Source organism: Benincasa hispida, chromosome 10, assembly GCF_009727055.1.
Source record: "Benincasa hispida cultivar B227 chromosome 10, ASM972705v1, whole genome shotgun sequence".
Taxonomy (NCBI): domain Eukaryota; kingdom Viridiplantae; phylum Streptophyta; class Magnoliopsida; order Cucurbitales; family Cucurbitaceae; genus Benincasa; species Benincasa hispida.
In genome coordinates, this window is record NC_052358.1 from 3,869,680 (window position 1) to 3,886,882 (window position 17,203).

General features: G+C 31.0%; 2 protein-coding genes and 1 non-coding gene across 5 annotated transcripts; 2 read left to right on the forward strand and 1 right to left on the reverse strand.

The window, feature by feature from the left end:
- Positions 1-1,281: 1,281 nt before the first annotated feature.
- Positions 1,282-1,353, reverse strand: TRNAQ-CUG. Its single transcript has one exon. It is a non-coding gene; the product is annotated as a tRNA-Gln (tRNA).
- A 5,352-nt stretch (positions 1,354-6,705) lies between these two features.
- On the forward strand, positions 6,706-12,077 carry LOC120087562 (uncharacterized protein At5g41620). Of its 3 annotated transcripts, none has more exons than XM_039044366.1 (4): positions 6,707-7,181; positions 7,302-7,687; positions 7,797-7,910; positions 10,535-12,077. In XM_039044366.1, the coding sequence occupies exons 2-4, from the start codon at positions 7,415-7,417 to the stop codon at positions 11,834-11,836; spliced, it is 1,689 nt and encodes a 562-aa protein (XP_038900294.1). In that variant the 5' UTR covers positions 6,707-7,181; positions 7,302-7,414; the 3' UTR covers positions 11,837-12,077. The 3 variants fall into 3 exon arrangements, with proteins under 3 accessions (XP_038900292.1, XP_038900294.1, XP_038900293.1); XM_039044365.1 differs by having other exon boundaries at positions 6,708-7,181; positions 7,307-7,687; XM_039044364.1 differs by having other exon boundaries at positions 6,706-7,687.
- Positions 12,078-14,231: 2,154 nt separating this feature from the next.
- LOC120088551 (NAC domain-containing protein 40-like) lies at positions 14,232-16,065 on the forward strand. The gene is made up of 4 exons (XM_039045940.1): positions 14,232-14,779; positions 14,872-15,125; positions 15,205-15,477; positions 15,619-16,065. The coding sequence occupies exons 1-4, from the start codon at positions 14,590-14,592 to the stop codon at positions 15,928-15,930; spliced, it is 1,029 nt and encodes a 342-aa protein (XP_038901868.1). The 5' UTR covers positions 14,232-14,589; the 3' UTR covers positions 15,931-16,065.
- Positions 16,066-17,203: the final 1,138 nt, after the last annotated feature.

Consider the following 17,203-nt stretch of genomic DNA (forward strand, 5'->3'; position numbering starts at 1 on the left):
CCATTTATACTGTATTTCTATTGAGAATTTACACAGTACTCGAAAAAACTGTTAGTCGTCCATACCAGGAATTAGAAAAATATACATCATGTGCACGGCACGTTTTTGTCAAAAATCTTATTATTTTTATTTTTTTTTAAATAAAAATAAGAAGACACTCCTGATTTTTCTATGTCCTCCAATTTCCTTCTTATTACCAAAAAAGAGAGTCTAATAATCACAAATCGTAGTTTAGCGAATTGTTATCCGAAGACGATCGCCCTGGCTTTTGCTTCTGTAGCCCGTTGCTCTATTGGGCTAGCCCAAATCAAATGTTTGGGCCTGGACAGAGGTAGCCCATATGAAAGATTTGAGCAGATCCCCCTATGCTAACTCTCTTTACCGATGTTCTTCAGAAAAATAAAACAAAAATAAACAAAAATCTCTTTAGCAATTTCATTAAAATTTAACTGCAAAGGAAAACATATGAACATACTTCATCCTTAATCACAATTAACGAAAATCAAATCAACCATATTCTTTTTCTTTCTGTGCAAAACATGAGTGAGTATGAATGAATTCCAGGAACAACGTGATCAAATATATATTTAAATTGCAATCCGAAACATTTCACAATGTGTCACGTGTTATTTTTGTTTGATGAAAAAATAAGAAAAACAAACCAACTACAAATTTGTACCACATGACACAATTATATGAAACTACTCAAAATAGGAGTAGAAAATAGAGAAGACCACTACTCCTTCCAAGCCTGAGTTTCAAATGATTGCGCTAACACATTACTATTCTAAACCTGACCTCGATGAATAAATAAGTCTGAGAAATATCCAGACTAATATTATTCAGTTAGTTGACCACTTTCAAGTAGTCAGATTTGTTGAGAATTCCACATTGAAAAAACGAAGGGGACTCACACTCTTTATAAGATAGATGAGTTACTACTCTCATTGTCAATTGGTTTTGAGATGGAATCCCATACTCTCTAACATGGTATCATAGACCATAAAGCTCAAACGAGTAATGTCGGTCCAATAAAAAGAAATGGTAAGAATTGTGAAAATTGTGTCCATCCAATACAATAATTTTGATGTTTTATCATGTAATTTGCTATATGGTATGGTTATTTGAGAAAGAAAAATGACGTGTCTTTCTTCTTTTTCCTTTTTAATGGATGAAAAATGGCATCTTATCATTAAGGAAAAAATAACATGTCACATTTCCCATTCAGATACGTCTCTTCGTTTCCTTTTGATAATTTTTTGGAAAAAGAGAGGGAAAAAAAGGTCCCACCGAGATTTGAACTCGGGTTACTGGATTCAGAGTCCAATGTCCTAACCACTAGACCATGGGACCATTTGTGAACATCTTTATCCACCATACAAAATTATTATATATGACATTTTTTTTGATACTTTTAGAGATTTGTTTTTTTTTTTAAATAGAAAAATATATGGGGTAAACAAGTGCCACTAACCTAATATTTATTGCTAAAAGATAGTTTTCTTTTAATAATAGTTGAACTGGGTTATGTATTTGAAGGGATAAATTTAATATTAGTAAATCTAACGTCATCTTAACCTCTTAAACTTATGCTGTATTCATTATCCAATCAATTGAGAAAAAAGTTGGATGTGTGCAGGGTTATCTCTTATGTAAGATTGAAAATTAAATAATATAACACATGATAATAGAAATGACAAGAAAGATGTCTGATTCTGCAAAATTTTGATTTTTGAAAGGTCATTTTCAAAATGACAACATTAAATTTGAATTAAAGATAAACAATAATTATTAAAGGGGAAAGAAAGAAAGAAAGAAATGCAATCTTTTAGAACTTAAAAACAGTGGCTTGGATGTTTGTTTGGTGAGGTAGGATTATGTGGCACATGGGTTGTTCAATAGCCTAACTTTTTGGGTAAATAGGGTCAAAGGGAGGAGGAAGAGATAGCTTTAAAAAGTGTATGGTACCTATACTAATATTATTGAGTCTAACATGGTAAAATTTAAAAGGAAAAAAAAAAAAGAAAAAAAAAAAACATAAAATTTTTATTGTATCTAAAAGTCACCAACAAGTTCCTTTTGTACCTTTTTACCCCTTATTTTGTCTTTGCTTACTACCTTCCTTAGAATATCTGTCTATCAAATTTTCTTTCATTGTTATGTACTTTGTAACTCAAAATCTTGGGGCCATAACTTTAGTATGGAACAAAAGATAAAGAAAAATCTTAACTCAAAAGATGAAAAATGCATTATAGGGAATCTCTTTCTTCTGGAAAATCTTTTCTTATCATATCCCATGCTTTCTTTTGTTATTCAAGCTTTTTTTTTTTTGCTTTTTGGATTCAGAATGAGTCTTAAGGAATAACTTTTTGTTTTTCAAAATGAAAAAGTTTTTTTAAAAAAGATATTTCTAATTTTTTTTTATCCCATTTTCATTTGTGAATTTCAATATTTTTTAATTTTATTTTAAGCTTCACATACAACCTTTTTTTTTTTCTTCAGTAAATTAAATACATTTTTGGTCCCAACTCTATTCTCACCAATCATAATCTTTGAGGACCCAATTCCTCAAAAGAGGAAACAAACCTCTCTAATTTCTCAATTTTTTATAAAAAAAATGATGATTAAAAATATTATTAGGATCCAATATTCCAATTCTGCCCCTACTTAGTATATTCAATACAAGTCATTTTGAAGTGAATATCCACAATAATCCATTTACATTTAAAGGACCAAAAGCTGTTTCTTGTCCATCTCCATTAAGTCTTGACTCTTGACTGTGGAATTGTTGTCCAAGTAACTATGAATAAAGATACTATTTTAAATAAAAATTTAAAAACTACTTTTTTTTTATTTTTTTTTTTATTTAATTTATGGAATTTAATTGCATATGTCATATATATGGATGAGTTGTTCTTAGTTAATAGAAGGGAGACTGAATTAACCCACAATGGATTAGAAGCAATGCATCTTTAGCTAAATGATGTGCTGATCAAGTGAAATGGCCTTTCTAACTTTGATTCATTACACTCAAAGGTATCATTTGACTAAGTAATTTACGTTGGCCCATTCATTTGATTAATCAACAAGTAAACTTTTGGAGGCATTTGGTTGGATAAATTGAAAAGTCCGAATTGTAGTTTTGTTTATAGAATTAATTATAAGCTTAGATTAGTATTGCCACATTAATCACTCAATAGTTGAGTTGGATTTAGATTGACATTCTCTCTACCATGTATATACTATAATTATACGTCTTGTTTGTTTCCTCTGACTTAATATGATATCAAAATTATGTTTTTGACTCAACTGTATTGATACAATATAAACTTTTAGTGCAGAGTAAAGAAGCTGTCTTTGGAAATATTGAAGATTTATGATTGAGTTGTACCGAATTATTTTGTATTAGATATGTGTTTCCTGGTCATATATACATGAGTATAAACAATTCTAACTAATTAACACATGCACTCTAATAGATTGGGAATGCGAACAAGGACTCATATGATAGCTGGATTAGAGAGAATATCTGTATTAAATATGAGATCTTTTTGGCTAAACGACCAAGAAGAAGAAGCACAAGACTTAGCTCAAAATGGACAATACGATATGGTGCAAAAATTATTTATAAAGTATGTGACTTCAACATTAATCATAACCCGTAATTGAATAACACTTAATTGTTGTACCGAACATATAGGTGGAAGTCGTGGTTGGAAAGGAAAAGATATATTTGTCTTTTTGTTGTGAACATTTTACACAGACACAATAATGGCGGGCGTGTATGAAAACTAATGAAAATGAAGAAATGATTTGACATTAGGAAAGATTATCGAAGGAAGAAGAAGATCAGGTTTAGGGGGAAAGAAAAAAGATGTTGGAAGTTTCAGATCCATCCATGGAAGTTGTGACAGAATCTCAGTGGAAGCTCTCAACTTCATCAGGTTTCTATGTGTTTGTAGTGTAGTGATTTATGTTTTTGATTAATAATTATGTGAATCATATTGGAAACAGCAAACACATGTGAACATGAATATCCTTTGTGAATATGGGGTAAAATTATGAAGACAAATTAATAATAACAAGGGGGGGTTGAGAATAAAAAAGGGTTTCTGTAGGGACGATGAGGAAAAACAGTGTGTGGGAATTAACATGATGTGCTGTGAGGAAAGGAACAAAAGAGAGAAAGTGGGGAATATAGAGGGGGCCTATAAGTCTCTACTAAGTGTCCAATTGTCCAAGCAAGATTTGGGTGTTTTCTTATGGGGTTTTCTGTCTCAATCTTCCATCATATAACACCCATCATATTACCAACTATTTTTTGCCTGCTTCTCCCTATTTGGGTCCTACCCACTTACCTCTTCAACTCTACCACACATTCACTCATTTCATTCTCAATTGCTTATGAGAAAAGTCTCTGTGTTATCTAATATGGTACCAAAGTTTATCCACCTCAAAAGAATACCATCTTGAAGATCCCACGTTCAAAAATATTAAAGGAAGAGACCTTGTATTCTTAATAAGAATTGCTTTTGAGAAGGAATACCCCGTATCATCTATTATTCATATTACACCAATTTAACTTAAACATTACGACATTCATGGACTTAAAACTAAGAAAGTTTTATATACTAAAACATACATTTATATCTTACACTACGAAAATTACGAAAAGGCTATTTGGTAAAACATTGATTTTTTAGTTATACATTCTTTTACCACTATTGATGGTGAAATTATGCATGCAAGCAATCTTTTCTAAATTGTCGATTTATTTTGTAATTAATCTAATCGGCTACCACATCACATCATCTCATCTCATCCAAATTCTAAAAGATTGAAAAATGTCACACCTACTATAATAAATTGGACCCATGAAATTAAGGACTTAAAATAAAATTATTCAAAATTACCGACCTTATTAGAAAATTTTAGATGGATATATCAAGATACAAAATCAGTGAATAATTTTAATTTATTTGATATCAACCCAATAAACAACTTTCTACTCTTGATAATGGAAGGTATGTTATGAATAATGATGACTATTCTTTGAAATTAATTTTTTTTTCATAGAAATAGTATGTTAATGCTTTTTTCTCCCATAATAATATGATAATAATCTTAATCCTGTGTGTTTAGATCTTGGATTATCTGGTAAAATAATGCATATTAGAAACAACATATAAAAAAATGAAATAAATTAATCACCACGAGTTTGTCTCATGGGCTGGATGATATCAATGATTGATGCAAATGCAACAGTATTATTATCTCATCATTCATTACCAACAGTGATATAGAATTGAGTTATTTAATAGTGATAGGGTTGTGGGACTGTTAATAAATAATTATTTCTTCATCTTTAAAAATTAGAGATATGAACCAATACATTTATAACCCACATGCAATGCAATTTTCTTTTCTTCTTATTTATATATCATATTTTGCACATCATAAACAAACTAACTGTGAGTCAGGCTGTATTTTGGATTGATTTGGAGAGAAATACAAATGATTATAAAAGAATTTTAACTTTTTTTTAGTAAAACATATTAGAATTAAATCCACTAAAATAAGTCACACTCTTCTTTTAAGGATCTTTTTATATATAAAAAATATTTAAAAATATTTACATTTTATAGTAAAAACATTCTAAAAGTACAAAACACTTTAAATTTTTTTGCTATAAAATGTAAATATTTTTAAAATTTTTCTATGTATAAGAATTTCCCCTTCTTTTTTCTTTCTTTTCTTTCCTTTTTATATCCTTTTTAAAATTTGTTATTTACTAACTTTTGGATTATCTTAAAAGCAAATGTAATTTTAATAATTTAATTTTTAATTTTTATCATTTAAAACTAAATTTTAGTTTATATATATATATATAGATATATANATCTAAATAATTATTTAATAATTATAATAATATTATGTCAATTTTAGTTAATATATCTAGATAATTTTGTATTTATTTATTAAATATTTGTAACCAACTTGTTCGAATATAAAATTGAAATTTTCGAAACACTAATATGCTTCATATTATAACTAATTTTACAAAAAACATAAATACTTGCAATTACTTTAAAAGCCACAGAAATCCCCGACGATGCCTTCTAGTTGACAATTTGGTGAATGTGTATGGATAGTTGGAAGTGTTCAAATGACTTAACAATTTAAACAACCGTACTATCCCAACCCAAAATATAAGGGTTGAGGGTCGTGGATTGGCTAAAACAAATTTGGGTTGATAAAAACCAACCCAACTCAACCCAAATTACATAAACATATATACATTTCTTTTATTTAAAATTTGATTGATATGATGTTTGTCATTGTTTAAAGTTGGTAATAGATATTATATAGAAAATTGGTATTTAACATCTAAAGTTTATGAGGTTTTAGTTATTAGTTGTGTGTTGTACATAAATTTACATATTTTCAATTAAGAAGAAAAAAAAATAGTTATAACCCGACAACTCAATCCGACTTTTAAGAGTTGGGTTGGATTGAGTTAGAGCCATTATTCATGTCTTTTGGATTGCCAACCCAATAGAGTTAAATTTTCAAATATTTTGAGTTGGTTAAAAAAATACTTTAAGCTAACTCATGTACACCCTATCAGTAGTTGAGGAAGGATATTTGTGCAAATATATGAAATTACAAGGGTTGTTTATGGGCAAAAAAAAGGATTTTTTTTTTAGTATATATTAAAAAGAGAACATTCCAGCCGAGCTCAACGAGGAGCAAGGAGACAATAATGTAAATACACAGAACCCAGTCAAGATTCTAAAATCGCTCCATTTACACATGCACGTCGCTGATTGATTGTTGGATGCTCACGTGTCTGCCACGTCATCTTTCATTTCCTCTTTCCCTCTTAAGATTTCCGAAACAAAGGTAGTGTTATTCCCATTCCCATTCAAACAAACAAACACAATTCTTTCTTTCTTTCTTTCTTTCTTTCTCTTTCTCACTTTCTTACTGGGTTTTGAGATCTCTTTGAGTCAAGTCGCAAGACTGACCCGCCCGACCCAAAAGTAGAATCTTCAAATAATTTCTATATTTTTTCTTCGCTGAATTCAAGGCTTACTGTTCGAGATTTGCCTTCTATAAAGCCAAAATTTATCTCACTCTCACATGAACTTCACCACAATTTCTACAATACCCACCACCGAGTAAGTAAACTCTTCACAAATTTCTTCAATCTCCCGGATTTTTTCCTTTTTCATTTTGTATTTTGAATGCCATTTTTGGAAGTTGGGTTTTTGAAGCATAAATAATGTCGTCGTGGGCAGAGCAGAAAACAGAGAAGAAGAGATGTAAGATTAGAAAACGAGTGTGTTTATCCTCGCCTTCTTCTTCCACTTTGGTTCGTAAGTACAGATTTAAGAAACCCCCCACGTGGAAAATGAGCACAAAATCTCACTCTTCCAAGTTATCCACTGGCGACCTCCCTAACCGGTCGCCGTCGTGCTCACTCGACGGCGGAGGAAAAGGGAAAGAAGGCTCTGTTTCAGTGTCAGCACGGAAATCGGCGGGGAATAATTCTCAGAAGTTGAAGAACAATTCAGATGTTGTTGAAGAGAAGAAAGAGTTAATGAAAACACGGGAAATGGTTTCGCAGATCTCGCATTCGTGTTTATCAGATCCGGATCGGAGTATGAAGAACACAAAAACAGAGGTGAGTTTAGTCAAAATGGGAATTGGGAATTGTGTTAAATTTTTGGGTTATTGAAATCTGAGAAAGTGGGATTTGAAATTTGATTGAATAATGGATAAATTATTTGTAGAAAGATGAGGTTGGGAGAGTACACAGAAGAAGAGGGTCGGCATCTTCTTTGAGGATTGGAATAGGAGAAATGGTGGGTGGTTCGAATTTTCATGGCAATGACTGTTTAATGGAGGTACGATTCATCTATTATTATTGCTTCCTTTCCACGAAATCATAATTCTTCGTTTCTTCCTCTTCTTCTTTTGATTTTAATTTTAATTTTAGCTCCACTGTTTTCAATCCCATCAACCCATCCCTTGCTTTCGTTGCTGTCATTTTCCACCTGTACTTCTGCGGCAACCTTTTTTCTCCTTTCCTTTTCATGATTCCCTTCTCTTTCTTCTTTGTTTTTTTTTTTTTTTTTTTAAAAATTTAATTTGAATCTTTTAAATTTTTAGTTTAAGAAAGAATCCAAATTATTAATGGTTTATTTCGTTATTCTCATTGGTAAAATAAGAATTTCTTTTCGGTGTAATTATTTGCTTGTTGTTTAGCACATAGCTAAGCAATAAAGAGAGTCTATCAACAACTGACTTCGACAGATAGTCTATTGATGACGGATCATGATAGATATATATAATTGACACTTATAAATGTTTATCACCGTATCGATAGATAATAACATTTTTATTATAAATTTATAAGTAAGTTAGCTCATTTTGTTTAACTCAGATTTTAATAGAAAAACAAACTCATAATTATCAAGGTAATCGATGTGATTTGATTAAAGACGACTTAAGAAAAAAATATTTTTATTTAAACATTTTTTATGAAATTTGACTAAAATACATTTGAAAAAATTATTTTAAATGGTTATTAAACGCTCCAACTCTTCCAAAATAACTTATTTTTTAAATTAAATATTAAAAAAATTATTTCAAATACACCCTAACTCATAAACTAATTTATTTATTTCAAATTAAAAAAAAAACCAATTCACATTATATATATAGGGACCACTTTGAAAGTTCAAAGCTAAAATCTCAGTGTAATAAATACTGTGACTCGTAGGGGTCCACTAACTCGACAACCCAAACAAATCGGCTAAAAAAAATTTAGTTATTAGTCATGTATTGTATATAAATTTACATATTTTTAATTAAAAAGAAAATTAAGGATTGGGTTGGATTGGAGACTTCATTTGGATTGTAACCCAACCAACCCAAATTTTTGAGTGGTTCCTAAAAATACTCTCAACCTAATTCAATCCAACACATGTACAGTCCTAGTGACTAGAGGAGCCACCGATATGATGACCATAAAAGCGGTCGCAGACTCGCTGTATTCAAACTCTATTATTTGTATATGAAAATATATAGTGGTCCATCTATTCATAGTCTTGTTTCTTAGGTTTCGTTTGACAATCATTTTGTTGTTGATTTTTGTTTTTGAAAATTAAATCTATGGACACTACTTCCACCTTTAAATTTCTTTATTTGTTATTTACTTTTCACCAATAGTTTGAAAAACCAAGCCAAATTTTGAGAACTAAAAAAAAACTAGTTTTCAAAAAGTTGTTTTTATTTTTGAAATTTAACTAAGAATTTAACCATTGTACCTAAAAAGATACGAATCATTGCAATAAATATGGACGAAATAGGCTTGATTTTAAAAAACAAAAATAAAAAAAATAAAATAGTTACCAAACGGGACATTAATTAATTGATTTTTTGTTTTTATTTTTTTAAAATTAAGTCTATAAATACTTATTTCATCTTTAAAAAATTTACATTATTATCTACTTTCTATTAATATTCTCGAAAACTAAGATTTTTTTTTTAAAAAAAAAATTAAAAAGTAGTTTGTAAAAACTCATTTGTTGTTTTTAGATTATGGTTAAAAGTTAAGTCTTTTACTTAACAAATATGAAAATCGTTATAAAAAATTGAAGGAAAATGGACTTCATTTTAAAAAATCAAATAGTTGCTAAAGGGGCTTAAACTTCTCAAAATTTTGTTTTTTTCTTTGTTTTTTCTTTGTTTTTTTTTTTATGGATGGCCTATATGGATCCAATTTTTTTAATTATTTTTTTGGATCTTTTGCTTATGATCATATGAGGATAAAATTATCAAAATAATCGTTCATTTCAAGGATGTGTTTGGTCTAAATAGTTGAGAAGTAGGAATTGTAAATTCTAATCCTTGTTTGACTTAAAAAATTTATAGGTCCTACTACTAAAACACATCAATTTTATATCTTACCAAAACAATTTACAACTTCCTATACTTTATAATTTTTTGGAGCTTACTATCCATTTCTTGTCCCAAATATTCATACAGTTTAGGTTTTCTCACTCCTTGCTCTCTCTATCTTTGTTTAGGGTTTAGATTCTCTTACTCCCCACTCTCATTTTTCTCGCTCCTTAAGGTTTTCTCATTCCTCACTTCCTATTTTTTCTCGTTACGCATTTTTCATTTTTTGCACTATTAAGTCCAAAGATAGGATTGAAAGCAAGGATGTACAATAGTGAGAACAAGGAAAGAGAGTCAATAGTGAATACTGAAAGTTAGGATATCTAGTAATGCGAGCAAGAGTTAAGAGTCGAGAGCCTTATACACATGCCGTTTGTATAATTTCCCCTCATGATAACACAATCAAAAGGTAAAAGAAAAAAAAGAAAAACTTTATGCGGAACAAAATCTATTTTGAGTTTAAATTTTGGGTCAGTGCAATTATCTCAATTTTTAAGATTTTTATTTTTTGTAAACAGGAATTGAATCAATGAATATCCTAAAATTTATTATGAATGAAATGCAGATAGAAAATGGTAATGTGGGAAAGACGACACGTCGTAAGACAAAATCGACGATAAAAACACGTTTGAAGGAAGTAAGCAATTGCCTAACGACATCAAAGGAGCTTCTAAGAGTTCTACACCATGTTTTAGGTCACGAAGAACATCCCCCATCCTCAACTTCATCTCTAATTACAGCTCTGAAATCAGAGCTGGATCGAGCCAAGACCCGAGTCGACCATTTAATCAAGGACCAAACCTTTCATGGCGATGAAATTGAAGTCCTAAGAAAGCGATTTGCAGAAGAAAAAGCGGCATGGAAATACAGAGAGAGAGCTAGATTTGGTAGCGCCATTAGTTCAATGGCAGAGGAAGTGGAGGTTGAGAAGAAACTTAGAAGACAAGCAGAGAGACTAAACAAAACCATTGCAAAAGAACTTGCCGAAGCTAAAGTTTCAGTTTCAAAAGCAATGAAAGAAGTTGAAAGGGAAAAGAGAGCGAAGGAGATTTTGGAGCAGATTTGTGAGGAATTAGCGAAAGGGATTGGAGAAGACAGAGCAGAATTCGAGGAACTGAAGAAGGAATCAGCGAAAGTTAGAGAAGAAGTGGAGAAAGAGAGGGAAATGCTTCATTTAGCGGATGTTTTAAGAGAGGAAAGAGTTCAGATGAAGCTATCGGAGGCGAAATATCAGTTTGAGGAGAAAAACGCCGCCGTGGAACGGCTGAAACACCAACTACAAGCCTATTTGGTAACCCAATTTGGAAATGAAGAGCAAAACGGCGGCGAGAATCAAGAGTATTCTTGCAATGAATTTGAGAAAATCAAGGAGTTGGAGGCTTATTTGAAGAAAATAAATTTTGGGTCATGTCAAGATTCTGAAAAATTGGTAAGGAAAGAAGAAGAAAATGAAGATTGTTCAGATGAGGAGGAGGAAAGTGATTTGCATTCAATTGAGCTCAATATGGATAACAACAACAAGAGTTACAGATGGAGTTTCGTTCATGGCGAAAAAGCGGATAATAATCAAATTCAAAGCAACAATGGAAGAAAATCGATTTCGGAGAAAATCCAATGGGGAAGCATTTGTTTGAATACGACCAACAATACCCACCAAGGAAATTCAAACACATTTGATTGGGATACATTTTCAGAGCTTTTTACACAGAAACAATTGGAGGATCTTCAGGAACTGGAGGCCGATGATGATCATCAAATCAAATCCGTCAAGTGCCTTAGAGATATTCTGTTTCCAGAATTAGATCAAAATCATAATGGGATTGCCAAAATGGATGATGAAGCTTCTTCAATGGTGAGGAAAGGATGATGACGATGAATATGCAAAAATAGATATAAAAACTATTCTCTTTATTTGTTTTTCCATTGGGGACTACTTTGCTTAAGAATATTTTCTTCTTTTTATATATTATTCAATGCTTCCAAGGGGCTAATTTTATTGGCTTAAAAGGAAGAAAGATAGGGAAATGTAAATAGAGTTGTATACAGCCACATCAGACGTCCATCATGTCCTTATATATTCTATATTATATACCCTTTTACATCTTTCATTGCTCGTTTCCTTTTATTACTTTTCTCTTATTTTCATGGGAGAGTTATAAATATAGACAATTAGATTCAAAATATTAGTAGATAATATAAAAAAAAATATAAATATAACTAAATTTAAATAGTCTATCAACGATACATATCTATCGCGGATAGATTTATCTATATTTACAATTTTTTTAAAATGATGTTATACATTTCACTTTTTTTTTCTTTTACTTTTAAGAATTCTAGAGATTGATTTGTTTGTTTTTTTTTTTACTCTTTTTGAAAGAAGTGATTGATTTGTTTGTTTTTTTTTACTCTTTTTGAAAGAAGTGATTGATTTGTTGATTTCTTTTCAATTGAGTACTTCTCATTTTCATATATTCTTATTTCTTATGCTACTATTTCCTTTCATTGCATACTACTGGTTACCATACATTTTCACCCTCTCATTTACCAAAATTTCAATTTAAAGTATAGCCATTTGATTTTGGATGACCAAGTTCTCGTATTACACGTCTAAAAAAATAATTATAGCCATTTGATTTTTTGTTAGGTAGGTTCGAAATTTAGGTGAAAAAATAATAAAGAAATTGAGAGGGAACAAGTAATGATGTTCAAAAAAATTGATGACTCGAAAAATCGATTAATCCAATCCAACTCGCACGATTTTGGGTTGGGTTTGGTTCAAATACATAAAAACTTTATGGGTTGAGTTGGTTTATGGGTTCACAAAAAATAACCCGAGCCAACCCGAACTAATCCAAACTTATTATTAATATTAAAAAGTATGTTTTTTCTTGTTACTTATAATACAATTATATATACATATATTTATTTTAATTTTACTTAATTTTATGATTTTTTAAATTATTTATTATCCACCAATTAGATTAATTTCATAGTATAATTAAAATTGATTTACAAATCTTACTTCAAAATGTGAAATTAATTAAAAAAAATATTTTACATTACCTTCTTTTTTTAAAAAAAAAGTTAAATAATGACTCCCGAATCAACCTAATCCAAATATTTCATGATTTGGTTGGATTAAATTCATTATTTAATAAGAGTTTTTTGGATTGAAGAAATTTATAACTCTAAAAATTGAATTGAGTCTAAATGTTTCAACATAATCCAATAATCCAATCAACCATGAGCATCCATAGGAGCAAACATAAATTTCAAAGATAAAAAACTAAAACACTAATATATATAATAAAATATTGGCTTAAATAAATTGAAATATTGCTAAGACTTTTTCAAAAGGTGGAGCCTACACTAAACAAATCATCCACCATATAATTCATAATAATTAAACTAAGTACTTCATAATTGTATGTAACTCTAGTTCAAAAGAACCCTTTACCATTAGAAAACAATAGTGTTTCTAAATAAAACCATGAGTTTGATTTAATATCTTGTTGGTTTCTTGGCATTCGAATGTGGTAAGAGTTAGACACATTATCGTAAAGTTATGTAAAAAATACTGTTATATAAAATATACCATTTTCTAGTGTTTTTTAGTATAACAAGGGGCGATAGGGAGATTTAAGGGTTTGCTTAGAAGAGAATTTATATATAATATACTATTATATTTAAGGGTTTGCTTGGAAGAGAATTTATATTATGTTTTATGTTTTTAGACTCACTAGCTTCAGCAAATATGTGTTTGGCAAATAACTCGAATTCTGTCTTTGAAAACTGTTTTCGAACTCTGAAATCTAAACAATGCAAATTTTGAAACCAATATTTGTATGTTTTCATCGTATCCAAATTTTAAAATGTAGAATTATATTAAATAAAGATAAAAACATTTCGATCTTTCGTTATAAACTCAATTCAATTTTTAGAAATATAATATATATTATATAATATCAAAAAATAATAATTATATCATTTTTTAACATAAATCATATTATAAACAAACTAATAATAATATATTATCAACTAAATATCAATGAATTGATATTCAAAAACATTTTAACCAAGGTTGAATATGCTATTAAGTGTATATTTAAAAATATGAAATACGACCTAGTTTGTGCTTACATTGAATTCCTTATTTTCAAAACTTTCAATTTTTTTCAATTTAAAGAAAAAATATTGACTAGATTCTCAAATATATATTTTTTTAATGAGTCTCAACCGAAAGTGTATAACTTTGATTAAGATTTTGTAAAGAGAAGCAGATCGTCACTTTTTGAACTTACAAGTTTCCCATGGCTCGTTGGCTCCAGCGGGCAGAGAAGCTGTGGGCACGTGATAGTCGAAGGAGCATGCGCAGGGGAAAGTGTAGAACGTGAAGCTTAGGCTCACTCGAATCCGAATACTGAACCAACCCTTCAGCAGAAATGAAGAAAAGCATAACACCAAACACAAGACGGCTTAGCCAAGGTCGACGGCGGAGTCGAGAAGTTTTCTTTTACTCATTCCAAATCCTTAAAGAAACGAATTCCAATTACATTTTTCTCACTCTTCTCTTCCCATTTTAACCAACGCCAACAAACAAACGAGAAACCCCAAAAAATGGGAGGAGTTTCAAGAGAAGCAGAGATGTCAATGGCAGCTCTGTCTATGTTCCCCGGCTTCAGGTTTTCCCCCAAAGACGAAGAACTGATTCTGTTTTACCTCAAGAAGAAGCTCGAAGGCTCCGACGATAGCGTCGATGTCATTTCCGAGATCGAGATTTGTAAATTCGAGCCATGGGACTTGCCTGGTTAACTCCTTTTTCTCCTTCCTTCATTCCCATTTAAAATAATAATTGATTTTTCATCTGGTAATTTGTAGAAATTGGGTTTTGAAAAACAGGGAAGTCGAGAATTCCTTCAGAGAATGAGTGGTTTTTCTTCTCACCCAGAGGGAGAAAATACCCAAACGGAACACAGAACAAGAGAGCGACGGAATTGGGGTACTGGAAGGCCACCGGAAAAGAGCGGAATGTGAAATCAGGGTCTGAGATTATTGGTACAAAGAGGACTCTGGTTTTCCATTTAGGACGTGCTCCAACAGGGGAGAGAACAGAGTGGATTATGCACGAATATTGCTTGAATGATAAATCCCAGGTCAAATTCAACATTTCCGCTTCTGGGTTTTCTATATTATTGTAAATAATTGCAATGGAATTGTTCTATATCACTGCAGGATTCTAATTCCATGGTGGTTTGCCGTCTCCGGAAGAACAATGATTTTCGCCGGAACAATACCGACAAGGCGGCTTCTAGTAAAGTACAGGGATCCGGCGAGGAAGGAGACGGCGGAGTTGGAGAGAAGGTTGGGGGTGAAAGCGACAGATTTTCGAAGAACTGCAGTAGTAGTTTCGATTCTCATTCGCTGGAGCAAATTGATTCTGCCATTGAATCCAATCACAAACAACCGTCCGATCCGACGCTTCATGAACCTCTCAGTCGGGAAAAGGTCAGCTTCGTCATTTTCAAGTCTCTCAATTTCAGATTCACATCACATACATCACAAGTTGTTGAAATTTACCAGCGTCTAATCCATTTGACACTTTTATTTCCTAATATAACTAATGGTAATGGACCTAAATATGTGAAGGGTAATGGTGGAGACGAAGAGTTGTATGCGGATCTATTGAAAGACGACATAGTTACACTGGATGATAGCTTGGTATGTACAACACATAATCCAACCTCTCTAATCATGAACTTCTCAGAATCAGAGAAATATGACCACTTGCCTGCACAAACTGCCTTACCAGAGGTGAAGGCGTTGCCGTGTCAGGGCAGTGCCACTAGGAGAATCAAATTAAAGAAGCAGGAGCCTAACGACAAACAAATGAACGTCACAATTCTAACCTTTCTATTTCTCATCATATTTGTGGCTTGTTTTCGTGTAGTTTGGTGGTAGAGTAGCATGTTTGTGCCATTCATTGTCACGAATAATTATCATTACATATACATATACATTTATTCCCTCTTCTTTGTATAATTGAATTGTTACCACTTCCTAATTATGTGAAATTATATGTTTTGGCCTTGCTCATCTTTTCGGTTTTCAACAAATCAAATGTGGAGTCCAGAATTTAACTTCCAACTACAACATCCTGAAGTAGATGTTACAATAATCATTTTATGTTTTGCATATTATGTATTTTTTCAACGACTTACGTTGAGATTTTGGTTATGATTATTGACTTACCTGTTAGGGTTAGTCTTCGATGATATAATGAGGTTCCAAAATATAGATTTGTCTTTTAAATTTTCTTTCTTAAAAAAAAAAAAAAAATTCATGTCTCAGATATTTTATATGGCTATTTAGTCTCTAAACATATTTAAAATGATCACTATACTAATCTTGATTATTGTATTATTTGACTATTCAATATTTTTCTTAACTAACTTATGTAACTCTAGTTTTGCTACATCAACTTGTCAAATACATACCCTTGTGAATGTCATAATATTTATAGAGTGAAAAACAATATTGTTATAAGTAATTATGGACCAAGAAAAATATCGAGATAGGATGAGTTCAAATTTAAATGAGACAATGGTTAGGCCCAATTTCCCACCTCGAACTCTAACTCAATGGTCTATGCTATCATATGCTTACTTGTAGTGGCGGATCCAAATTTTTTGTTAAATGTGATTAGTGGGGTTTGAACCTAGGTCTCAAGGGAGGTAGAACGCAGATTTATCATTGGACTATCTAATAATTTTGATATATATATACATGTAAAGAGCATAAAGTCGAAGGGGTCTCGAGATCCCTAAATCCATACTAATTCCGTCGCTACTTATTTGGAGTTGCTCTTACATTATGATTAAATCGATTGTGTCTTCTTGATCCAATTCAAAAAAGGATTGAAAACGCTTATAAATGCATCATTACGGAAGTTCATTTTCTTTCTAAAAGTTTGCTACCTTGTGCTCCCTTGACTGACTTAAGTCATCACACATTAGCAAATTCTCTCTTCTACAAGTTACCTCTTGAACTACAAATTTATTTGTTTGATGGAAAGTAACATGAGCAATTTTAAAATATTTAATTATGAGTGTTCAAAAAATCTGATGACCCGAAAAAATTGATCACCCCAACCTAACCCGTGTGGTTTGGGTTGAGTTATCAACTCATTTGGGTTGAATTGAGTTCAAATAAATGAAAATTTGATGGGTTGGAT

Excerpts from the sequence above, each read along its gene's own strand:
- LOC120088551 (XM_039045940.1), top strand. The coding sequence starts at position 14,590 with ATGGGAGGAGTTTCAAGAGAAGCAGAGATGTCAATGGCAGCTCTGTCT. Across the intron at positions 15,126-15,204 it reads GCTTGAATGATAAATCCCAG|GATTCTAATTCCATGGTGGT; the intron begins GTCAAATTCAAC and ends ATATCACTGCAG. Across the intron at positions 15,478-15,618 it reads AACCTCTCAGTCGGGAAAAG|GGTAATGGTGGAGACGAAGA; the intron begins GTCAGCTTCGTC and ends AAATATGTGAAG.
- LOC120087562 (XM_039044364.1), top strand. The coding sequence starts at position 7,286 with ATGTCGTCGTGGGCAGAGCAGAAAACAGAGAAGAAGAGATGTAAGATT. Across the intron at positions 7,688-7,796 it reads TGAAGAACACAAAAACAGAG|AAAGATGAGGTTGGGAGAGT; the intron begins GTGAGTTTAGTC and ends AATTATTTGTAG. Across the intron at positions 7,911-10,534 it reads GCAATGACTGTTTAATGGAG|ATAGAAAATGGTAATGTGGG; the intron begins GTACGATTCATC and ends AATGAAATGCAG.